At 42.3% G+C, this 26290-nt stretch overlaps 1 protein-coding gene and 1 long non-coding RNA gene across 2 annotated transcripts; both read left to right on the top strand.

The window, feature by feature from the left end:
* Positions 1-1205: 1205 nt before the first annotated feature.
* Positions 1206-5053, top strand: LOC105027350. The gene is made up of 3 exons (XR_829281.4): positions 1206-1284; positions 4637-4804; positions 4910-5053. It is a non-coding gene; the product is annotated as an uncharacterized LOC105027350 (long non-coding RNA).
* Positions 5054-15934: 10881 nt separating this feature from the next.
* Positions 15935-23897, top strand: si:dkeyp-97a10.3. Its single transcript, XM_010899426.2, has 9 exons — positions 15935-16060; positions 16307-16364; positions 17164-17514; positions 18163-18429; positions 18932-19207; positions 19582-19686; positions 19915-19973; positions 20083-21402; positions 21955-23897. The coding sequence occupies exons 1-9, from the start codon at positions 16022-16024 to the stop codon at positions 21982-21984; spliced, it is 2505 nt and encodes an 834-aa protein (XP_010897728.1). The 5' UTR covers positions 15935-16021; the 3' UTR covers positions 21985-23897.
* Positions 23898-26290: the final 2393 nt, after the last annotated feature.

Below are 26290 nucleotides of genomic sequence, written 5' to 3'. Positions count from 1 at the left end.
GTCATGACCGAAAGGACAAGATCCCGGATACAGGCGGCCGAAATGAGCTTTCTCCGCAGGGTGGCCGGGCGATCCCTTAGAGATAGGGTGAGAAGCTCGGTCACCCGGGAGGAGCTCAGAGTAGAGCCGTTGCTCCTCCACATCGAGAGGGGTCAGCTGAGGTGGCTTGGGCATCTTTTTCGGATGCCTCCGGAACGCCTTCCTGGGAAGGTGTTCCGGTCCCGTCCCACCGGGAAGAGACCCCGGGGAAGACCTAGGACACGCTGGAGGGACTATGTCTCCCGGCTGGCCTGGGAACGCCTCGGTGTCCCCCCGGAAGAGCTAGAGGAAGTGTCTGGGGAGAGGGAAGTCTGGGCATCCCTGCTTAGACTGCTGCCCCCGCGACCCGGCCCCGGATAAAGCGGGAGAAGATGGATGGATGGATAGAGTTTCATATAACAAACAATCATAAAGTTTATAGTGTAATACAATAACTATTTGCTATATACGATCAGTCATTAGTTCAAAATTGTATTCACTGTTGTCTGTTGTACCTGACATGTCGTCTGCCAAAGGACACGTAAAAAGCGCCGTAATTGTCTTGTTCAGTACGGCGTCTTAAGCTGATTATTGTGACCCCATTGGCGTTCCATATTACTGCGTCTTAAGCTGATGATTGTGACCCCTTTGGCATTTCAAATTACAGCATCTTAAGATGATCATTGTGACTCCTTTGGCATTCCATAAATCCATACCCAGGTGCTAATCACTCCTTAATGAATCAATGAATGAATGACAGTGGATGTACGGGCGATACTCCCAGATAAAATATATTTTCCCAAAGCACTAAGATGATTGTAAGATCCACTTAAGTGTGTTATCTTATCGGTGCATTTCCCGAAAGCATCATTAGCTACTTAAGCGGTATCACTCGTTAATTAACAAGTGTTCCGAGAAGCTTCCAGCTGCAGCCCTGCAGACTCTGCATGCTAAAACACTGCATGCTAAAACACTGCGGGCTAACACACAACGGGCTAAACTTCATGCATCATTTCCTATTCTTCATTTCCTTTTCAGTCCGTTATGTAAAAACTACCTAGAAAATGATTAAACTTCAGATGATTTATAGATAGTGCTAGCATTCAAATATCTGTCTAAATATCTAGCTAGTTAGTAACATTGTTTGTTTTCAAATTACAGGGTCAGGCCACTTGTAAAGCTAGCCACAGCCGGCCAAACTTCATGCGTCATTTCCGATTCTTCATTTCCTTTTCAGTCTGCTATGTAAAAACCACATAGTCAGCGGTAAGAAAATTATTAAACTTCAGATGATTTATAGATAGAAAATGTGTGTATTTGAACATTGTTTGTTTTCAAATTACTGGGTCAGGTCACTTATAAAGCTGGCCAAAGCCGGCCACTGTTAAGTTTGGCAGATGCTATTTGCACCCGGTTTTCTGTAGCCAACAATGCTATTTGGACCCAGGTGTCCGTAGCCAACAATGATATTTTTACCTGTGATGGAAATTGCCCATGTATCTACATTTACACCCAGGTGTATATAATGGCAGACAATTTGTACCCATGTGTCCGTAGCCAACTACCCGAGTGCAAATACTCTAATCACACCCCAAAACCATTTGCATCGATCTACATTCACTTTGACTATTACATGGTAAACACCCTATGATTTGGTGAGATAATGCCTTAATTCATCTGTAAGTTTCAGGTTTATTACTACAGTCTGTGTATGTATATCACTAATACAAAACATCCCCAGAATACCTAGTATTAGTTCTACCTGTTGTGAGTAATTTTATGCATGATGCATACGATCACTATATTCACACTTTGGCCTTGGCCAGCTAGGACAAAACATGCATATCTGTGCTGAGCCTTGGAATTATTAATCATATATATCAAAAGAACCTAATTCAGGTCATCAAATGCACCCTTGAAACTTCGATAATATGTACGTACATTTCCCCATTGCCCAATGTCCCATCTAACGATAGCTAGTTAACATCATGACATTGGACAAATTTGATACTACAGTCTACAATCGAAACATTATCCATATTTTTGGTGGTTTTTGGTGGTTAGCTATATGGCAACACAGCAGAGTATTTTGATTAACTGCAGGAGATGTGAAAGTTTCACATTTTGCCCAAACATGTTCAGCTGTAGCCAATTAGAGCTGGCTAGCTAAAACTAACGATACTGTTAGCAACATTTCTGTATGACTTCATTATTGCTGGCTAATGTTTGTTAAATTACTTGGCTAACGTCTAACAGTTGCTAAATTAGCTGGGCATAGCTAACCATAGAAGTTTGCACATTGGATCATTTTAGTTTAATTATACAAACAGCAAGAAAAACACAAAATAGAATCTTTTCAACAACATTGTGTTAATATAGCCTTCCCCCTTAGGCACCTGCAACCGTTCAAGCACGTAGCTATCAACTTTTCGGACAAGTACAAGTACAGTACAACGAAATGCAGTAAAAGTCATACCCCCTGCGTGGGTTGAACTCACAAGCTAGAGACTACTATCTGCTGCCAGTGCCAAGTGACCAGTATCCTTTGGCGTCTGCTGCCGTTGATGAACGTAGCTATCTGTCATGTATTGCGTCATTTATTTGGGTGGGTGTAAATAGCCAATTAGCTGCCCTGTGGCTATTCTCACCTGGGTGCAAATAGACACACCGTTTAAGTTTTCTACAGCAGCTATATAGCTAGCTACTGTACATAGCTATAGTACCATAACTACACATTGTTTTATAACGAAAGCTATAGGTAGTTACAGTATCTCACCAAAGTGAGTACACCCCTCACATATTTGTAAATATTTGAGTATATCGTGTCATGTGACAACACTGAAGAAATGACACTTTGCTACAATGTAAAGTAGTGAGTGTACAGCTTGTATAACAGTGTACATTTCCTGTCCCATCAAAATAACAAACACAGCCATTAATTAACTGCTGGCAACAAAAGTGAGTACACCCCTAAGTGAAAATGTTCAAATTGGGCCCAATTAGCCATTTTCCCTCCCCAGTGTCATGTGACTCATTAGTGTCCAGAGGTTGTCTTTGGGAAATAAACGAATGAGTGCTGGCAGCATTGCTGCAGCGGTTGAAGGGGTGGGGGGGGGTCAGCCTGTCAGTGCTCAGACCATATGCCGCACACTGCATCAAATTGGTCTGCATGGCTGTCGTCCCAGAATGAAGCCTCTTCTAAAGATGATGCACAAGAAAGCCTGCAAACAGTTTGCTGAAGACAAGCGGACTAAGGACATGGATTACTGGAACCAAGATAAGCGTATTTGGTTCAGATGGTGTCAAGCGTGTGTGGCGGCAACTAGGTGAGGAGTATAAGTGTCTTGCCTACAGTCAAGCATGGTGGTGGGAATGTCATGTTCTGGGGCTGCATGAGTGCTGCTGGCACTGGCGGCACAGTTCATTGAGGGAACCATGAATGCCAACATGTACTGTGACATACTGAAGCAGAGCATGATCCCCTCCCTTCAGAGACTGGGCCGCAGGGCAATATTCCAACATGATAACGACCCCAAACACACCTCCAAGACGACCACTGCCTTGCTAAAGAAGCTGTGGGTAAAGGTGATGGACTAGCCAAGCATGTCTCCAGACCTAAACCCTATTGAGCATCTGTGGGGCATCCTCAAATGGAAGGTGGAGGAGCGCAAGGTCTCTAACATACACCAGCTCCGTGATGTCATCATGGAGGAGTGGAAGAGGACTCCAGTGGCAACCTGTAAAGCTCTTAACCCTCCATGCCCAAGAGGGTTAAGGCAGTGGTGGAAAATGATGGTGGCCAGAGGGAAAATGGCTAATTGGGCCCAATTTGGACATTTTCACTTAGAGGTGTACTCACTTTTGTTACCAGCGGTTTAGACATGAATGGTTGTGTGTTGTGTTATTTTGAGAGGACAGCAAATGTACACTGTTATACAAGCTGTACACTCACTACTTAACATTGTAGCAAAGTTTCATTTCTTCCGTGTTGTCACATGAACAGATATAATCCAATATTGTATATACAAAAATGTGATGGGTGTACTCACTTTTGTGAGATACTGTATATGTTTATGTTTGCTCTGAGTATAAGTATTGCCTTATTGATTTTTTTGCAGAGAATGTGAGAATGTTTTTGTTAAAGAATGTGTGGGATACTCAGGAAACAGGAAGGATGGGGTTCTGCAGGGTAATCTCATGGACCCATCATTTCCTGTACAGCCTCCTGATTGACAGTTTAAGGGGCAGGAGAGCGGATCGTTTTTTTCTGTGTTATTGAGATCAAATCTGTTGTTACTGCAGATTAAAAGATTTTAAGAGTTGATTAGTTGTGGAGCTTGAATGCTTGGGAAATGTATTTCTGAACATTTTGGCAAATCTGTGCAAATTGTTGACCTAAATATTGGTATGGGCTTTTAATAATTTTGAGTTCAGATGTTATAAACATGTGAAACAAAGTTATTTCGGTGTTTAATATAAACAAAAGATACTGTTAGCAAGCTAATAGGCCTACTAGTAATGCAATGTAATTTTCATAGTCAATAACATTACTTAATGCAAATTAAACAACAGATAATTTTAGTGTCTGTCTGTCTGTTTTGTGTTTGTGTTCCTTGAGCATGCCCCAGTTCCAGTTGCCGGGCAACGAGTGGGAGGCAGGAAATCCTGGAGCAAGCCATCACCTGTTCCTTGTTAGGAATCAGCACACCTGGTCCTGATCAGCCTTACACCACCACTTAAGCTGAGACCTGACAGCCAGTCCCTCTCAGATCATTAGACCACACTCGTATGTTTGTGCTCGCCCCTCTGACTGAATACTCCATTTATGCCTATTTGCTTGGTGTTTCTTGCTCTGCCTGCTCGTCTGACTCTCGTCTCCCTCTGCTTTCAGGATCCACGCCCTGGACTTCCCTTCACTCCTGCCAGACTACCAGAACCGCCTACCCCCTCGTTGGAACACACTACCACTCCATCAAGCCTCCCGTTCTCACTGTTCTGCACGCCTGCCATAACCCACTTCATCACCGGACTGTGCTCAATAAATACTTGTTTTCCTCACCACTTACCTTGTCTGTGTCTGCATTTGGGTTCAGAACCTGGGTCCTCTGACAGGCTGCAGCTGGAGGCTATTGAGTGTCCGGGCCACTCGTTAGTCCATCGTAACTGGCCCTTTTCTGTTTTTGTGAAATAGCACCCCTCCCTCAACATGCGAGGAGTGATCACAAACAGTTAATATTAAGGCAATATAATGAATAAAAATCATCAAAACAGTAAATCTCTTTTTTAGAAAAATTACATAAGTGCATGAGTGAATGTAAATTTAATTGAATGCAATTGGTCAACTGAGGATAAAGAAAAACATGTAAAACAAAATTAAAATAAGAAAAAAAGTGTTAAAAATTTACCATTCACAAGTCTGAAACCCTGCATCATACTGGTACTGTCTTTGATGGATAGGCTCTTCCACCGGCACCACCAATGGGTGGTCATGGTTGGCCATGGCCACCCTGATACAATCGCTGGCCCTCCCAGTGGCCCCCCCTCGCGAGTCACATGTGCGTAATATGCGTCAATCTGATATTTTACATTAGGTACGATTAATTTAAATGTGGAGTATGTATGACTCGGGTAGCGACAACACAGCCAATCCTGTTCTAGCCACTCTTTAGCCAATCATCTTTGGGGAGGCGAGGTTTGGCTCTGTTTGTGAACATGCATACTGCCTGGAGGTAGAAAATGTCCGCGGTAAGAAGCTAAGAAAAAAAAATTCAGGCAGAAGCTACAATGGCAGCCAGAGATGACAACAAAATGCCAATTTCTCTGAAACAGCGTATACATCTAAAACGGCCAAGCGAAGATTTCAGAGAGTAGTGCTATATTTAGAATTTTTTGGGGGGGCGCTGTTGGGGGAGCTTTTTCTCACATTTGAATTATTTGCAGTATATTACCTTCTGCAGGTTTAAATCAATAACATATTTTTTGGCGGATTGTGTACTGTAAGCGGAGCTGGACAAGAAGAGCAAATGTCTCTTTCTGAGTGAGCGGGTGAGTGACTGACTGACTGACTACCCATTGTTAAATTGCATAGTGGTTACAGACACAAACTGCCATGTAGGCGACCAGTGTTTGATCCTCGCCATGGACAAACAAATTATGCATTAGGATTTGTCCAGGATAGACAAAAACTTTGCCTGCTACAAGCTTCAGTTGCTATGTTATAGCAAGTCTGAAATAAAACTGTTTACGGTTATATTGCAAATATTTCTGGTAGATTTTCGAAGTATGCATCCATGCATGCTTTTTGGGGTAATATAGACCACAACCCTTTGCACAGTAAAAGAGGAGGGGTTCAATTCTTATGACTCTTCCAAGTAGTAAGCAGATACTACTAGTAGGCCTATTACTGGCTAGTAAGCTGTTAAAACGGCCAGTGGCAAAACCTATGCAGTTCATAGGAGCTATTTGTAGTGGAAGTAAACTTAATAAGAAACGTTATTCAGTTTAACACAATGCTTAATGAAGTCTAGCTAAATATTCAAACTTGGTGTGATGTTATTGTGTGACAAAAGGATCTAATGTCAAGATGCAATTTCATGATGAGGTAGAATGTCCCAATCTGTCCCAATACTGGCATACTAGATTACTATACTATACTATACAAAACAGACCAGTACGTACTTCACCAATGAAGGAACTGAATTTTGACCCTTTTAAGATTAATTGACTATTTGGAATTAATTAACGTAACCAATTGAATTTAATATATAAAGAGAGTATTACAAGTAATAATCTTAAGGATCACGCAAGTTAGGCAATTAAAACCAACACTTTTGTTTCTGCATTCGCTCCTTACAGAAACAACTGTTAACCATAAACATTCCAATGACAGCCTACTAGAATAGAAATTAAGTACATAGGTATACATGTCTATAATAAATAATGAAGAATCATTGAATGTGTAAGACATAGAATTGAACATTTTCGGTTCCTTCACCATCATCCGAGAAGTACATACTTCTAGTATGAAGTATGCGATTGGAGACTCAGACATTGCTTTCAATTTACATAGTAGTTCACATAGCGTAGTGGTTGGCATTGTTTTCTAAAAGGCATTGTCATTGTTTTCTAAAGAAATGAACCAGCCTTAGAGTGATTGGAGTCATTATTTTCATTACTGTATAGCTATTAGCTAGCCATCTGCAGTAATCTCTTTCTAATTTAATGTGTTCAATGGAGTGCAGCGACCCTGTTAAACTTGTAATTGTTTTGGATTTTAGCTAATTTAAGGAACTGGTTTCAAGATCCGTGGAATAATTTGTTTAACAATGCAGAAATAAACACCCCATGTCTATACACATATCACGTGCAACAACAACCGCTGTTTAAATAGTGTAATGGTTAAGGACACAGTCTGCCACATAGATATCTGTAGATCGAATCTAGTCAGGGGAATCAACATTCATCCCTTCTAATCACGGGCTGGCAGAACGCTTGCCAGGGTCCGTTTCTGGCTCATAACTGTTCATGTGAAAGACGATAACAAATGCATAGCCTGGCTGGCCATATCTTGTCTCGTCTTCTGCATGGTCCACAAGTTAGAAAACACAAAGGAGTTGTGCGCACTCCCTGACCACTTGGCAACTATGTCCATTTCACACCCCCGTGGTTGGAGATCACATGTGCATTAATTGCAGGGCAAACTTTTTCTTGCAGAGAACACCCGCAAATCAGTGGAGGGGGTAGCGATCAATGTAGAGGGTGCCATCAATTGCACCTTGGGGGATGTTGACATGGCATCAACACAGTAAGAATTCAGAAATATATTATATATATATATATATATATATATATATGCAAAAATCGAGCAAAAATATAAACTAACAAACATTTTCAAGAGTGTAGAATATTATAAATATAAGTGTAATATGTCTATGAATCATACCTTAAAATATTTTAATGTACATTGAATGTACATAGAAAGACATCAGAGCATTTAGAAGGTTCATGTGTGATCAGTAGGATCATAGATCAGTGTCAATGGTGGAGAAGCCTTACGGCCTGAGGAAAAAAAACTGTTTGTGAGTCTGGAAATGGTGCCCCGATGTTCCGGTAGCATCCACCAGATGGCAGCAGTGTGAACAGACCATAGCCAGGGTGGCTGTAGTCTTTGATAATGTTCTGTGCTTTACTAAGTCACTGTGTGTTGTATATGCCATGCACGGAGGGGAGTTGACAGCTGATGGCATGCTTTGGGGCTTTGCAATCAGCAGCAGAGCAGCTGCCATCCCAGGAATTAATGCAGCCTGAGAGGATGCTCTCAATGGTGCATCTGTAGATGTTGGTGAAAGTTTTTGCAGACATGCCAAACTTCTTGAGTCTCCTTAGGACTGTAGAGTCAATTTTGGGCAGTTTTCACTGCCGAGTCAGGTTGCCTGGACCAGTTGAGGTAATCTTTGATAAACACACCAAGGAACTTGAAGTTGGAGACTCTCTCCATTTCAACTCCATCGATTTGTATGACCCCCCCATGTTGCTTCCTGAAGTCCACGATAATCTCCTTAGTCTTTCAGACATTGAGAGAGAGGTTGTTGTCCTGGCCCCATGAAGCCAGGTCCCCTACCTCCTCTCTATAAGCGGTCTCCTCATTGTTGGAGATGAGACCCAGGATGGTTGTGTCGTCCGTAAACCTAAGGATAACGTTGGAGCTGTGTTGTGGCCAAGCAGACATTTGTGAACAGGGAGTAAAGGAGGGGACTGAGTACACAGCACTGGGGGGCTCCGGTGCTAAGGGTCAGTGCAGAGGGGGTGAGGTTGCCCATTCTCACCACCTCGGGTCTGCTCGTCAGGAAGTCCAGGATCTAATTGCAAAGGGAGGTGTTAAGTCCCAGGGTCCTGAGCTTAGGAACAAGCTTAGCAGACACAGTAGAGTTGAATGCTGAGCTGTGGTCCACGAACAGCATCCTCACGTATGTGTTGCCTTTTTCCAGCTGGGAGTGGTGGGGGGTGTGATCAGGGCGATGGCATTGTTCATAGATCACTTGGGGCGGTGTGCAAATTGAAAGGGGTCCAAGGTGTCAGGAAAGGTGGAGCAGACGTGGGTTCTGACCAGCCGCTCGAAGCACTTCATGATGATGGCGGTCAGTGCTACATGGCAGTTGTCATTCAGGCAGGTAATGGAAGGTTTCTTCAGTACAGGGACAATGGTGGTCTGTTTGAAGCAGGTGGGGACTGCAGACAGAGTCAGGGAGAGTTTGAATATAGAGGTGAAAACATCCGCTCGCTGGTCAGCACACCCCCTGAGAATATGGCATGGTATTCCACCTGGCCCTGGTGATCTTCCGAGGATGAACTTTTTTTAAAACACCTCACGTCAGGTCCTCAGCAAGCCTCCAGCAGCAAGGACAGGTCCTCAGCAAGCCTTCCAGAAGGAATGGGGTTGGTCGCATCAAACTGTGCATAGAATGTGTTCAGCTCTTTGGGGATAGAGGCGGCAGGCTGCGCATCATTGCTGTTTCTCCCTTTAAAGTCTGAGATGTGTCGCAGTCCACAACACATGCGTCTCGTGTCAGAGCTGTGGTTGTTAGACTCCAACTTATCCCTGTAGTCTCTTGTGGCATCTCTGATGACCTTCCGTAGGTCATATCTGGACCTCCTTAAAGCCTCCAGGTCCGTGGAACTATAGGCAGAGGACCATACTCTGAACATCGCACAGACATTACCATTAACCCAGGGCTTTTGGTTGGGGAAAGTCCAAACATTTACCCTCAGGACAGCATCATTCAATGCACTTGGAGATACATATTTTGAGTCTATGTATTCATGTCCCCGTAGTTTGCAACACAGAACACCTGCCAATCTGTTGTTTAAAAGCAGTCCTGGAGTGTGTTAATGGATTCCTCATTCCAGTGTTGAGCTGCCCGAAAACCCTGTTTATCCTGTTTTAGGCATCTGTAGGAAGGGAGAAGAATCGAGGTGTGATCTGCCTTACCAAAAGCTGGGTGGGGGAGGGATTTGTAACTGTTCTGTATTTGTGTTGGGATAATGGCCGTGTTAGGCACCACAGAGTCTAGCCAGGTCTCAACAAATGCCAGCACACCGCAGGTCGCAGTGTCCCGCTGGAAGTTAATCTTGTCTGAGATCTACATAGGATGCCGGCACATTTGCCTTTCTTCCTCCTCCATTAGCATATTGGTAAAGAAATCTACGGCGGGACAAAGGAGTCACAGCAATTGCTCCAGTAAGTAGTGAATAAGTCAGTATTCAGTGATGAACGAATTTCCAAAAGTGCTAGTCCATCATACTGTATGAGCGACAGTGCTGCATGAACAAAAATATATATACAGTAATAAGCAAAAAATGACATAGTGAATGTAGAGCCATTGTTAGTGCGATCTTTCTCTGTGATGCACAGGAAGTATGCTGTAGAGAATGGTCTCTGAAGGCTGTGAAGGGCGTGGCTGGTCTACTTCCAAAAGGTCAGAGACAGAAATGTAGTTTAACCGAGTTAGAGGGTAGGCATGGTCCTTACTCACACTGGGAAGTTCGCCCCTGTGTATGTCCACCCCACCACCAATGCCATGCACAGCTTTGGGCCCAATTATGGCTAAGACCTCCTTCTCTGTGAGGGCAGTAATATCATGATTCTCTCCTCTATTCCGTGCCTTCGCCACTTATAGTTGAGCTGCTTTTTTGGGGTCTGGCGGCCACTTTTTCAACAAGACCTTGGAAGGGCAGTACTAGAGGCTGATAAAACTTAAGCTATTGGTTTTTTGCCTTCATTATTTGTAACACCCTTAAATCTTGAAAAAAGTAGGTGCTGGTTACTCTCTACCTAGAAGAACATTGATTTCTTCAGCTCTGAATGCTTGTTTTCACTTGCATCCAAACAATTACACTGGATTTTTCTTTCCAGTTAAGCAATTATGTGTTGATTGCTATGTGACGTAAGTAGCAGGAATTCTATATAGATATCAGAGAAACTGATAATTGGATGACACGTGGTCAATTTCCAGAGATTTTGATTGGCTGAAGTCCACCCCATTGGTTCAATAAAATGTTTCTCCCTCCCAAAATGTCACTTATTATTCAGGTTTTATATTTTCCTATTGATGCCTAAGTAGTAGTAGAATATATTTCCATCAATATTATATGCTAAATAAATGTAATCAAACTCAATCAAAATGCAATAGGCTATATTTCATAACATATTCATGGCCTAATTCCATTCCAAACCCCAAAGATGGCCTAAGTCCATTGCAATGGCCGTAACGTGGTGATTGCCCAGTCTGACCAGTCCATGACCCTTCTCCATCTCATGGTCCCAAATCACCATGATGGTCTTCTCCGGTGGTCTAATCTGGAACTTGGTCTGCAGAAACAGGTCTCTCCCCAGAGGCACATATTCCTCTGTTTCTGGAATTGCACTGACATGCACTGGTGTGGGTGGGTCGCTGAGAGAGACGTTACTGTGCCTTTTTATGTAGAAATTACTGTAAGGCAATGAAAGGGATCCAAGGCTATTCAATTCTGGTCCTGGAGACCCAAAACACCTGTTTGAATGCAATTAACTAGCAAGTGCAAACAAAAAAGTGTTTTGGGTTTCCATGAACCGAAATTGAATACCATTGGTGTATATAAATACTGTATTAATGGCAGATTTACAGTGTATTACTCACGGAGGGCCAAGATCAGAAATATATAGTAGATCAGAACGCTCCCTGTTTCCAGCAGAGCTATGTAGATACAATGATGAGTGCCCAGCAGCATTTCAATTTGCACTATCAATCACACTGTCATGAGCATAGCCATATAGATGTTTTGGCAAAAGTCTATGCCTTTATGGAAAAAAAAGATATAGTGTATAGTACTGTGCAGTACAGAGGGCTGATGTTATCTGTTAATTTTCACACAAAAAACAAACAAATTAAACCAAATTAACAAAATCATTTTTCTTGGAAAAGCAAATCCAGTGAGGTGCACACTCAGCAACTGGCCAAGTCATCTCTCAGTCATCATCAAAGGGCAGGAGGGGTTACTTTGCATTCAATTAAAGTTTATTGGTGTTTACTTAAGTGCTATATAATGTTTTCTTCCTGAACAAATACTACACTTACTGCGTAAATAAATGGCTTTCCACAATGTTCACTATCATTTGCTCAGTAGCGATTGTAAATGTATATATTAATTACTTGGATATTTGCATAATAAAAATGCAAATACCAGCCAATATGATGACATTAACCTTAGTGAACTACTTCCAAACATTTTAAACTTCAAACAATAGTGAATCAGAAATCTAAAGTAATGTGATCAAATTTGTGTAAAAAGACACTAAGATCCTAAGCAATTATGTTATCATACATACATTTTTATTGATTTCAGAATGCAAATGGTCCAAAGTTCTTATCTTTTTACCTTTTCTCTCTCTCTTTTCCAATACATTGAAACAGAAATTTACTTAAATTAGCTAGTTATCACCATCAATATTGTACTAAGTAATTTGTATTATTTAAATAAGCTTGAGTACTTTTAACCAGACATTTTTGTCTCAACTCTTAACCTTGAAGTCTCAAGTCAAGTCCCAAATAATAATGGGCGACTTCAAGTAAATCCCAAGTTCCATAGCTCAGATAGAGTCAAGTCACAAGTCATTCATTTTTGTTTTCAAGTCATCAAGTCAATGGAAGAATTGCGTTATAGAATGAAATCTTTTTCTGTTGTTGAATTCTTGAATGAGGTGAAAGGAACCTAAATAGTATGAAGTAGGTTGTCTTCATATGTTGTCAACGGTCTATGTATTTAGTGCACGTTATCTAGCTAGCTAGGCACAGCACAGCCGCAATATAATTCTTACCGGACTTTGTGGGATTTCAGGTGTCTTACAAAGTTAGACGTTGTGGCAATCACATCAGTAATTCTATTTTTGCATTCTACTGTCATTTTCCTTCCCACCACAACATAGTCCTACAATCCACATTACTAGTTTCAGAAACCATCCAGACACCATGATAGCGTGTTCTCAGTCACATCTGAATTAACAACCTACCGTTGAGAGCTAAACTTTAGACCTAGTTTAAGTGATATTGAGAAAACTTGTATTGTTGTGTTGTCCCACCCATTTCCACCTAATGGACGCAAGTGGAGAACATTGAATACCAGGTCTGTGAGCGTCGGGGAGCGCGAGAAGACAAGAGATGTGAGAGGATGAGAAGAAAGTACTGGGAAAACAAGTCTCTAAACAAGCCTCTTCACTTGGACTCAAGTCCAAGTTAAGTCATAGGCATCAAGTCGAAGTCAAGTTCCAAGTGTTTTCTCTTTTTTCCAAGTCAAGCCTCAAGTCACAAAATATGTGACTCGAGTCGCATTCAAGTCCAAGTTATGTGACTGGAGTCCACATTTCTGCTTTTTACGGCTAGTAGTTTTACTACTACTTAAATATAAATTAACTAACTATACTTCGACTTGAGTAAGTTGTGTCAGTCTCGTTCCACCCCTGCATGTATGTGGATACAATGTTCTTAATGAATAGGCAGTGTTGTTTTAGCATTATGTAGCCTACATCTGTATAGATTGTAACCTGTCAACAGGTGCAGGAATTATATGCCAATTTTAGTCATATTTTTATTGGTTTTGTCGGAATGTGTAGTCAGCCTTTCATTTATTCATACAGAACTATTACCATTCCACAGTCATAATCACTACCATTCCCTTGAACATGTACATCTCTATGCCTCATTTCTGTGTGTGTGTTTGAGTCATGGAAATACTGCGTTTGAGTCATGGAAATAAGGCTCAGGCTGAACAGATGGCATACCTGTTTAGAGCCGGTTTGGTCACTTTTATGTGTCTGTATAGTTTCTGTTTATTCAGCTATGCATGCTACCTTTTCATGCATGCCATTGAGATAATCCCTTCTATGAACTCTGTTTAGTATATATTTCTGTACATTATTTTGGTGGCAATATACCATGATGTGATTCTATTATACATTCAGTAAAATTGAGTGCATCATTTTTGCTGCCTGATATTTTACTTTTTTATTACCTGCCATTTGGAGACCTCTCTTCGTACTACTCTCATCTCGTTTATAAACATGGCATACAAATGTGGAATTGACATGCAGTATTAAAGTCAGTTTGAGACAAAGATATACTTTTAAAAATATAGGCTATTCTATGTATTTACCTTCTAATACATGATACCGTTTTCATGTCCGGCCAACCTCATCTTGGACTTTTTTCAAGGATCTTCACTAATACAAAAGAAAGAGCTCATTAACTTACTGTTATTTGGATGTTGTCACAAGTGTTTGTGATGAAGAGGAAGAAACCAAGCGCAGGCAGAATGGTAGTCAATGTTGAAACGTTACTTAAAAGTAACACAGAGCACTTAACACATGAAAACAAAGGGCTGGTTATACAGCAAACTGTAACTAACCACGGGCAGAACACAAGGAGACGTGAACAACAATGATCAACAAATGTGTGGAGCAGAGGGGAAACATTTAAACACATACAAACGAGATGATGGGGACCTGGTGTGCATGATTAAAGACGTGACACAAAATAAGTCCAGGATGCGTTCGTGTGTGATGGGAACTGAAGGTGCACGGAACAGTGGCGCTGCTGCTCGCCTTACCATAACAGATATTCTGTGACTGTACAGGTCAGCTGAGAATATTTCTGTTTTCTTTGTGTTCTGGCTAGTTTTGCATAATTAATGTATCTTATCACTTGTAATATATTCCGCTTGTAAATTGTCAAACCAGTTTTTCTTTTCCTTTCCACAATCCAAGGTCTGAAATTAAGATTACCTTTATGGGAAAATGACATGATGTGAATACTTAAGTTTTGAAACAATTCACATCTGATGATTTTCATTATGATATACACAGAGAACTTTGAAAACAGAACTGGGTTGCGGCCTGAGCCACATTAAGTGGCAGAACATTGGAGATTAAATCCCATGAATAAAGCAGAACTGATTACTAAACGTAAATGATGAAATTGTCCCTCCCACACCGGGCCTGGTTTGACGCACTCCCAACACCATAGTAAACTCCTGCCATTTCTGTATTTGTTTTCTATTTGACTTCAGTTGTATTCTGATATTGAGGGAGGGTCCATGATTAATTTAAATCACAAAAGGCATTCCGAACACAAAGAGGTTGACAACCACTGCTGTAAATGTGCATTGAGGGAAAATTGCTGTCTTTCAAATGGTACTGAAATTTTACTCCAAAAAATATAACGCATTGTATGGTTGTTTCTAGCTCATTAAAATTATTTTAAGATGTGGCTAGTAAAAGCCAATATTTCTTGCACCTGCCCATGGCTGTTAAGCCAAATATATTTACAGGAGGTCAAAAAAACTTGAACAGAGAAATTGGAAATTCCTTATGTTAAAAAATACATTTTAGATAAATTAGCCATCTACACATAGTGTAAAGTAACGCCAGCACTAGGCCACATACCACTGTGTAGAAAAACTAAAACACAACCACTACTTATGCTAGGCTACTTCAGATGACTTTGTCAGGAAATAGTTTTTTAGGGTATCATATTTAGAATCTAAGCAACAAGTTATTAATGAATTACATAATTATTAGGTCTGGATGTTTTTAAATAGCTATTGTTTAGGTCCAGGTTGCTTTAAAATGTAAAATTATTATAATAATTTATCAGAACTAGAATACATTCTACATACTACTGTGCCACTGGATAAGTGTGTCTGCTTAAGTATTGTTTGTGGTCGATATGGATAAATAAACAAACCAAACATGGATTACATGACCTTCTATGGAGCGCAACTGTACCCTTAAGAGAGCAGGTGTGACCAAGACAGGAGAGTTGTCATCAAACAGGGACTTAGCTGAATGTGTCACACGTTTTGAAATGCAATTCGCTCCGGTGTGAGAGTCGGTAGCTAGGTGAGACAGGCGGAGCCAGGAAACAAGAAGCCACCTCTCACACATAAACAAAAGCGTTTTACCATGCAGTAAGATATGCCTGTGGTGGAACATGACAAAAGAGATGAGTCATTTGTAAGTGTTGATATTTTTTACATGTTATCAATGTTTTAAGTAATAGTAATCTATGTTCACAACAACTGTGTGAACACTATGTTCTAATCTATTATTTGTGTTTTCAAATAAACAAAGCCATGGTTTCTAAATGTCGGTGTTAAAATGTCTTAAACAGACACATTTCCTTCTCTTTTCTCTTACTCTCTTACTCTATAAAAGTAAAGTAAATATACAACTTTTATAGAGATGTAAAACTGTCCACAGGCTTTCCTTGCTAATACAATGGCCCGACACCTGCCTCATGTTGTGCTTTCATTGACAGGTAAGACATTACTACCTTTAATTCTTGACAGGTGTTTCAACTTTAACTTCATTAAGTAGCCTTATTTGACCTATGACAACAGTGGTATGTGTGTGTATGTGTATATTTGAGCTGTAGGAGATCTCCATGTTTAAAATTCCAAGATGGCCGAAACAAAGTCACTCCTTAACCGGCTGGGCTACATTCTATGTCAGTGTACTATAGAAATAATAACAATTACAGGTAGTACTTAACACTTATTATACGTTATCAGGGTGTGTGATACTGTGTGTGATACCACTCACAGGCCAGCGGCCAATCAACTCAGGGGGCATTTCCATACATGGTGTACTAAGTGTGACCAGACCGTATGAGCCCTTATCAAAAACAGTGCACTACAAAAGCAACAGAGTGCCAATTGAGTCATACTTTCAAATGCTCCTATACTGAAGAGAGGTGGACACTGTGTTTTTAGAATGGCTTTAAAGGTTGTTTGTTGTTTTCTGCAAGTGATCAATGAGAGAACCTCCATGCAATTTATCTCAATATTTGCACTTGTCATTTTGTACCCTGTTAACTGCCGCACAACTTGTAAGCTGGTCCGCCGTGACTGATCAAGACCATTGATTTAATTCAGCAAAATTAATCTGCTGAATACTTTTGTACACTTGTAACGTGCACTGATGCTTGCCTTAACTTAATACCACTCGAATTGTCTCATTACCGGTGTTATAACAACCTGTCACCATCATTGTACAAAAGAAAGCAAGCTGTAAATGATCAGTGTATTTCACTCTTACCCCCCTCTCCTACCCTGTAGTTCTCCTTCCTACGGCACTCTCACAAAGCCCTGTTCCAGTCCAGTTCAGCACAAATCCTGTGCTGGTGCAGACTGGTACTAATGCGGTTTTCACGGTCATAACAATACCCCAGGTGTACTCCATCACATGGGGTTACCCGGGTGGAGGGACCCCACTGGGGACATGGATCGGGGGCGGCGCACAGTTGAACAGTGTAGCCCAGTACCAGGGCAGGGTGAACATCACCGCGACACAGCTGCGTATCAGCAGCGCCCAGCTGGGTGACGCTGGGAACTACACGGCGCTGGTGGCCCCCCTGTCCACCACGGGCCTGATTGGAAACACCGGGTCCGTGCAGCTGTTCGTATTCGGTAAGGAGTGATGGAAGGTTCGGGGGGGCTGCTAGAGACAGAAGCAGGAAGGGAGGGAAGGAAGTCAGGAGGCAGGAAGTGAGGAAGAAAACAGTGGATAGGAGAAGGCTATTACTGAAGGAAGCTGGAAAATCAAGCATGAAAATGGATAGTGATTATATCTGCTTGATTGTCCTGGCCTGGTTTTCTTTGTTATTGCAGTCCTTTGTAGCTACAGATAGCACTACATGGCTCATCTTCTCTCCATCTAGTTATTTGACTTTGCAGGCCTTCCGCCAGTTGGCATTTCGACAGCCACTGTTGCTGTCTGCTCCTTTATTTACCATCTGCTACCACGTCTGGATGTTTTTTTCCCACTCACAACCCTCTATTATTTTCATTATACAGAACGTGTTTCGGCCACAACAAAAAACTTGTGAAAGCCCAATAATGGTTCATTTAAAAGCTGTCCTTTGTGGTTCTCCATGTCAGGCTAATCCTGTAATTAATCGAACCATTTTGTCTTGCTAGCCTGAGCACAGAATTGTTTGTGGCACGGCAATTACCCCAGGAGTCGACTATAACTGTAGGAGTTGACAAGACTGCACAAACAGATTTGGCACCAGGCTATAATCTCCCTGCTTATCAGCTCTTTTTCCATCCCTCTAGATGCAGTGAGTGGAGTGAACTTGCTGGTACCCTCGGTTGCTCTTGAGGGAGGCAACGTGTCTTTGAGCTGTATCTGGACCAAGGGGACCCAGGTCACTGTAATGTGGGGCAAAGGGGGCACAGCCCTTACCTCCAACTCCAGGATCACTATCACCGGGGGTAACCTGGTGATCTATCCGGCCAACAGGGCAGATGCTGGGGTGTACAGCTGCACTGTCTCTAACCCTGTCAGCGCTCAGACTGCCACCATGACCCTCACTGTTTACTGTGAGTCAATGCATGACCAGCCGCTAATGCTAAAGATTATTACATGATCTAGTTAGACTGGGACACTGCCTCGGCACCAGGCCAAAACACACAGAATAGAATGAGATTTGCTTTAATGGGGAAATCTTACTAAAATTATTTGATCTCATGAGCTAACCAGTAGTTTAACATTTGCATCCAAGCAGAACCCATAAAACCAACTTATTTTACTCCCCCTATGGAGAATTATTGAGATCAGCCAAAAAAGGTGGTGGTAACTCTTCAGTTAGGTGGATAATGTATAAGGCACAGTAGATGACATGCTAATGCTAATGACACAAGCTAGTTGTTAAACTCGCTAGCATTACACCAGGCTAGACTAGAAAGCTATAAGATTATTTTCGCAAGTTTGATCTCATGCTGGAAAAGGTAGGAGACCCCTGCTTTTACATTGACAGACTGGATGCCACATGGGCCATCTGTGAGTATCTGTTGACATTCTCTTCCCACCTCCGCCTTGCAGATGGGCCTGACACCCCCGTGCTGAGCAAGGCCTCGCCGGCAGACTGTGTGGGAGGAGCAGACGCTCTGGTCGGCCAGACGCTTCAGCTCACCTGCTCATCCAGCTCCCTTCCCCCCGCCACATTCTCGTGGCAATACAACAGTGCACAGGTGGCGTCTGGCAGTGTGTTCAGCCTGCAGACCTTTTCCACCAACCAGAGTGGCCAGTACACGTGCGTGGCGAGCAACGCCATCACAGGCACCACGTCACGGACCGGGATAAACCTATCCATTGTGGGTGAGGAACATGGCACAAACATTGGCCTTGACCAATGTCCTGATCGATTCTGATGACAGTTAGTCTTGAATGGTGCTGCAGAATCCAGTTTTTGACTGAGAGGGGGAACATTTTAGTCAGGCAATCCCATTAGCAAATGACTTACTGATCTAAATGCTCACGCAATGAAGATTAAAGTATTCTCTTTTTCCACAGACCTTCTCTTCCTTTATTGCCTTTGTTCTGTCTCCCCTATTTTTCTCTGCCGTCACTTCATCATAACCTTGTTTTTTTCTGTTCCCTTTGGCTCTCAGACTCATGGTCATTATTAATTCTACCTCTGTCCATCTGTCTTTCTGTCTACCCATCCCTCTCCCCCTGTTTCTCCATCCCAGGCACATGTCTCAGTGCAGGGGCAGTGGCAGGCATTGTGATTGGCTGCGTGGTCATTCTGGTCCTAATCATCGTAGCCATTGTACTATGCGTGTGTTGGAGAAGAAGTAAGTATTGTCTATCTATCAGTCAGTTTGTAACTATGTTATTGAAGTATCTCATTAATTATTTGTAAATATATTGTACTCACTGTGATATCGTATTGTTGTTTGCACAACTAAATGTTGACCTGTGTGTACAATACTCATTTATATACACATTCCTCGATTTGAATATACATTTTTCTACCTTAATATTGTGTGTATGAATTCTCATTGACATTTTGTTTATTTCAGAAAAACGAAGACAGAATGAAGCGCCAGGGCAAAAGACAACCCCAGATACCATACTTATAGTAAGACACTAATCTCCGCCACATTAATTACAATTTTGAAAGGATTTAATTAAATGAACATGCTCATTAATTGAATAATCTTCATCTTTTCCCTTTGTCTCTCTTCCAGCCTCCGGCCAGGCGCTCCCACCCACCGCTGTATGGCTATCATAACTACAATGCCCCGGTCGATGGCCATAATAACACTAACACACTTCAACACAATGGCCACGCCAACCGCAATGGGTTCCCCCACAACGACCGACATCAGAATCCAGATTCATATCCAGACAACGGCACCGCGCAGGACCAAAACACTTTAACACACGCTCAGAATGCAAACACGCTTCGAACACACCCACAGATGACTCAAAGCCACCCAAACATTCTCATACAGGCGGGAACGACACAGGTCGGTGTCAATCTTAACTCGCAGGAAAACAACCGCACGCAGCAACCCACGGTTCATGTCAATCTCAATTCCTACCCGGCCAATGGTCAAGAACCCAACGAACCGTCGCCAAGAAGCTTGTCCCGTCCTGGAGGTACTTCACGGGTAAACCGCAGCGACTTGGACACTGGTCTTCAAGCCTCTGATGGCCTTATTGCTACCGGGTACACACACAGCGCTCCACTTAGCAATGTTCTGCATAACGGCAACACACAGACTCACCGGAGTGGCCAGGACAGACAGCCCCGTGGTGCCAGTCACTCCACAAACAGTTCCAGCTCTCCCCACCAACAAATGCCCCGGAACCGCCTCAGGGAAATCCCGGCGTACCCCAACAATTCCCCCAGAGGCCAAACTACAGCAGCGACTCAGGACGGAAGAGCTCAGACCCAGATAACTCAGGCTGCTCCCCAAAGCCAGACGGGCCCCAGGCAACAAAGTGCGTCACACAGCCACCACAACGCCCAGCCTCAACCAAAAGGACCAGGAGCTCCCCAGGGACCGCTAACCCGGGGCAGCACGCTCGACACTCGAGCTCTTGCTGATCCAAATCACTTCCTGCCACATACACAGGCCGGGATTCAGCAGGGTAGCGGAGACCCTCTGGGGGAACGGCAGCACACACCAGACCAGAGACAAACTGTAGCACAATCACAGCCTGTGAAACAGAAATCCAGTGGCCTCACACAGACTGCCCTGGAAAGGCATGAGCAGACCACCCCTAACCCCTTCCGAAACCGCAACCACCAGACCCAGGCCGCCCTGCTCAACAGCCAGGCTCAAGGGCCTAACCGCAGGCACAAGCGGCCGCCCTCGCCCCCACCCACCATCCCTCTGGCTCAGTTCCAGACAATTCCCAGGGATCGCACCCAGTACCCCGGCGCCACAAGGCCCACCAATGTGCCCCGTCACCAGAATGGGAATGGGCACCACGTGCAGGCTGGTAATATACACAGGCATGGACAACACACCCACGGGCTCCCCGCCCACCCTCGGCAGGTTAGTGAAACACTAAGCGGTGTGTCAACCAATCCCACACGCTCGATGTGGGCTGATTTAATATTACTCGCCACATGATGCTCTGTCTCTGATTCGGGATCATGGTGGCTGTTTCGGTGTGTCCTGTCATTCTCTTCTCTGTATACTCGTTGAATGTCTGTCAACGTAATGGTTTGTTTTGTTTCCCCCCATCTCTATCCCACTGACAGTTTGGCAGCCTCCCAAAAGAGTAGTGCACTCCATTTCACTGTGGTGTTTTGGTTCTACAGAAGTGCGCAGTAGAGGCTGTCATTCGGGACTAAGTGTTTCTGTTGTGTGTATGTTTGTATCTGGAAGGCTTGTGAAGAGGCTTTTCTGGCAGCGGCTGCACTTTTTTTTGAGTGACAAATATCTTTCTGCCTAAGTAATGACATGGGTATTTGGCATGGGTACAAAGATGCAGCCAGGCTGGTGTGTCTGTCCATGTTAGAAAGATGTCACCTCGGCTGTATCAAGTGGGTATGTTAAACATGACTTGCATGTTATTAACAGCGTGTTCGTTCTCTCCAATAGCAGACACGCCAAGGAAGGCCAAGACGCTGAGAGATGTCAACTGACTCTTGCCTACGTTGGCAGAACTGACAGACACACTCACACACACTCACACAAACACCAGCAAGAGAACAACCAAGGATGAATGTTTGTGAGCAATGGAGACCAAGCAAAGCCACGCAGTTGCCTCCGACGACCCTCCTGTGACGTTGCTATTATTTATGGGTTTTCAACACTCCAAACAATGACTCAGTAGAAATCCCACACAGATGTATTTTTTCTGAAGCACTTCTGTGTCGTAGGAAAGAACATAGTCACCAAGGAAAGCCTCACACACACACACACACACACCCAATCAGAAACTCACACCTCACAAACGGACACACACTTACTGCAGTCAACTCCCCCTGCTAGTCATTGGTGGTTAACAATGACTCAATAGAAATCCCACTCCCAGGCATGTCGCAATGAGGGAAAAGGCCTTGTTCTGAGTTAGCCACTCAATGATGTGTGTGTTTGGCCTTTCCCATTCAGCGTGTCCAGAGAGAGAATAAAACACCACCTCAACAATAAGGGCTTAAGATGTTTGCATTACTCTCTGTGTGTATTGCTCCATGTGAATGGAATCAGCAGTACAATAGAAAGAAAGAGGGAGCCTTTTCCGGGTGGATTCCAGCTGATTGAACGGACTTGACCCATGGGAAGTACTGCGTGAAAATTCTGGGAGCTCCTCGGTGACTCGATTCATTTAATATTTTTCCCAAAGTATTTATTTGGTTCCTATTTGTTTACAGATGCTTCTCTTGACGCTGCTCAATTAACTGGATCCGCCTCACTGCCTATGCTTCAGAAGCAACTAACTATGAAGGAGACCGCACACAAATGAACAAGCCACTTATTAATTAAGGACTTTTGTGCAACATAAGTGACTGTGAAAAAAAAATAGCTATGAGTGGAGGAGGTCAGCATAAAGAACTGCTGAGCCGCCACTTTTTCCCAGACAAGCCAAGCAATACAATTTGCTCAGGGACTATTATGCTCTTTTGTGTGGGTGATAGGCACATTAAACGTTCCCTATTTTGGTATGGAACATTACATATTTCTTTGGAACAAATTGTGTATTTATTGTTGTTGCTTTTTTGTAATTGATGTATAATAAAATATCTGTTAAATGAGAAAAACATAATACAGTGTAAATTAGGTTTTAAAATATTAGGGTAAGCCTAGTCTTGGATCAGTAAGTACTTTTTTTTTTCTCTACTCTGCCTAAGTTTACCTCCCTTTTTTTCTACTGACATCATAATTGCATGGTGTCCAAATTGTGATTATGGCCTTGCCTCAGCGCAATGTCAAAGATCCAGATCTGCATACTGCCAACCTCTACTTCTAATCCACAGAGGTTTGAGTCCCTATATATTTTCCATCATGGAATCTGCAAGAGCATGAACATTATTGAAAAAGAATCTGCCATTTTCATTTAATCCAACCTCAACTTTTCTTGATCACCCACTTTGACAGGAAGGTCATGTGAGATTATGGGCATGAAAAGTAATGAAATTAACTATGACAAAACACATGAGAGTACTGACTAAAACTCCACAAAGGGGATAGGTAACATCTGGTTCCAATTACAGATGGGGCCCCACTCCAAGACTGTGTAGAGCTTGGAACTCGAAGACATTGGATGTGAGTGTGTGCGTGTACAGTATATGTTTGTGTCAAAAAACACATGGATAGACCCATGGTCAGTACAGACCCTACAAGAGTCCAGTGTAGGATACACATTTCTGATTGGAGGATGCATAGACTGTTTAGTGACCTAATGACCACTGGTTGGTGAAATGACCATTGTATAAAACTCCTCTCTATTTTGGCATTAAAAAACTGTTTATGCTTTGTCCATTGGAGAACATGTAAAAATCTACTTAAGGCAATATCTTGTTACTCATGCTGTTAAAGATGTTCCCTGCTGACTTTCCTGTTTTAAGATTTTGTTCAAGGATCAAAAGTGGACAATTTCTAACTGTCAACAGCCAGTGGAGTTGAAAGTCCTATCCAGGGGTCTGCCAAACTGCCAGGTCATTAGAAAGGATGAAAGTCTCTGTCAACACACTTTGACAAGAGCCGTCCTATTGGATTGATGCATTGATGTAGCAGCATGTTTTGTTCTAGAAATGCCAGGTATTAGATTAGATTCAACTTTATTGTCAATGAACAAGTATAAGTACAGTACAACGAAATGCAGATTTCCAAATATGATACAATTGGCGTTACAGCGTTTTCAAAAACATATTTTATTTTAAAACAAATTAATTTTGGTAGTGAATTATGACAGAATGTTTAATAATAATGTACAATATATGTACGATTCATAATTGACCTATCGCAAAAGGCACACCTATCTGTTGCTATGCTGCTTCTTTGTAGCGCCAACTACTGTAAACAGCCAAGCACATAGGGGAAAAGTAGAATATTACTGGTGAGTGCAAGTGATTCTTTTTGGAGTAATACCTCCATAACATCCTCCAGATCGAGGGATTGCAATATAGAGTGGAAGGCTATGTTCACAGTACTCAGATAAACAAGAATGGGACACAATCATTGAAACAAGCATACAGATCTCAAACAAAGAGAGACCCCATGAACTCAAATGCGACCAGCACAGATGTGTGCACCAGTAATGCTCTTGCACTGCCGGGTAAGTTCTGTTTATATAACTATATTGAACTATATTATCAGTCAACATCATCCAATATCGTTGTGCAGAAAGTCACCTGTTAAAATCACGCCTATAGCCGTACCCCGATGTAACAAGTTAATAGAGGTAGCTAAAGTAATAGTAGCAAGTAAGTCATTAATGTTCACGTTAGCACAAATAACTATTATGTCAGCGTTAGGTAACATTGTCGTTTGGGGGGTGAATATGATTGGCAATCAACATTAAATGTATTGCGCTGTCAGTGTGCTTGCTGCTGTCCCATAAACACAGCTGAATGTTACACCTCGGCATGTTCAGTTGTTGATCTACTGTATATCTGTTTCTGATACTGCACGGCATAGCAACGCACAAGTTGAAAATTCCATCGCGACTGATAATGTAGGAGCCATAGAGCTCCGAAAAAATGTAAGAGACCACTGTACTTTTTTCTTTCCTTTCCAAAAAGGTTTAAAAGGAAGGTTTTGAGTGAGGAACAGAACGGTTAAAATTAAGAGACCACTGCAAATCGAACGCTTCTGATCCTCACTCAAAACGTCCCTTTTCAACTTTTTGGAAAGGAAAGAATAAGGTGCAGTGGTCTCTTAATTTTTTCCGGAGCTGCATGTGTAGAAAATAGAAAAGAACATCCATTTTGTCTTATTATTTTTGTGTTAATGAATTTAACTAATTTAATTTTTGGTATGGAATGTAGCTCCATTAGTTTAGTCTATTATGTTCATTTTGTTAGAAGGTAAAAAGTCTATGGACCACCACTGCTTTTTGATTGTTTAATCATGTGACCATGTACATTTGTAAATGTTTGTAATATTGTTTTAAACTTTTCCTCACTTGTTTAATTTTCTCAAGTAAACAGTGAAACAAAGGATGAATTGATCCATTGATCCCAATATTGATGTTTAATTTCTGATACTCGATCCTCACATTAAAATATCAATACAAAGTGCTTATTTAACCAGAGATTTTAATAATTTATATGAAACTGAATGAGATGCATAAGATGCTGACATGTACACAAAGCAGTAGATCTTTAGGATGTCCTCCCCCCTCTTCTCCTCCACCTATACACAGACAGACCAGGAAACACACACAGTTACAGTGACACAACAAGCTGGAGTGAAAGCGGTTACCAGGGCTCATCTGTTTTAATGGCAGAAAGAAAGCAAAGCATTGTTTGGAGTAATTTTCACTTCACTAAACAAAAGCAAAATGTGATATGTGTCAAAAGTCTGTATGACACTGTAGCAATAACACAACATGAAACACATGCAAATCAGCCACAAAAGAGCATGAGAATTATACAGAGGAGGCTATCAGAGTTGAGGGAGAGAATGCAGGCAGGCAAAATAAAATACACAAGAAGACTTTGAAAGGTATCAGTACCACCAATGGAGGAGGAAAAAGAAGGGCAAACATGCCGGCGTCCTATGTAGAACTCGGACGAGGTACTGCAATCTGCCATTACTGAGCATTTTACTCGCACATGTTCAATCACTGGTCAACAAAATGGACGAACAACACGCACGGACTAACTTTCAGTGGGACATTGCGAACTGTTGTGTGCTAGCGTTTGCAGAGATCTGGTTGGACTCTATGGTGCCTGACTCGGCCATCACCCCTGCAGGTTTTTCCATCTCACAG

Source organism: Esox lucius, chromosome 20 (assembly GCF_011004845.1).
Source record: "Esox lucius isolate fEsoLuc1 chromosome 20, fEsoLuc1.pri, whole genome shotgun sequence".
Classification (NCBI taxonomy): Eukaryota; Metazoa; Chordata; class Actinopteri; order Esociformes; family Esocidae; genus Esox; species Esox lucius.
This window is presented reverse-complemented; position numbering and strand designations above follow the sequence as displayed.

Coding starts and splice junctions, on each gene's coding strand:
- si:dkeyp-97a10.3 (XM_010899426.2), top strand. CDS start 16,022: ATGCCTGTGGTGGAACATGACAAAAGAGATGAGTCATTT. Junction 17,515..18,162: donor CGTGCAGCTGTTCGTATTCG/GTAAGGAGTGAT, acceptor CCATCCCTCTAG/ATGCAGTGAGTGGAGTGAAC. Junction 21,403..21,954: donor TCCCCGCCCACCCTCGGCAG/GTTAGTGAAACA, acceptor TCTCTCCAATAG/CAGACACGCCAAGGAAGGCC.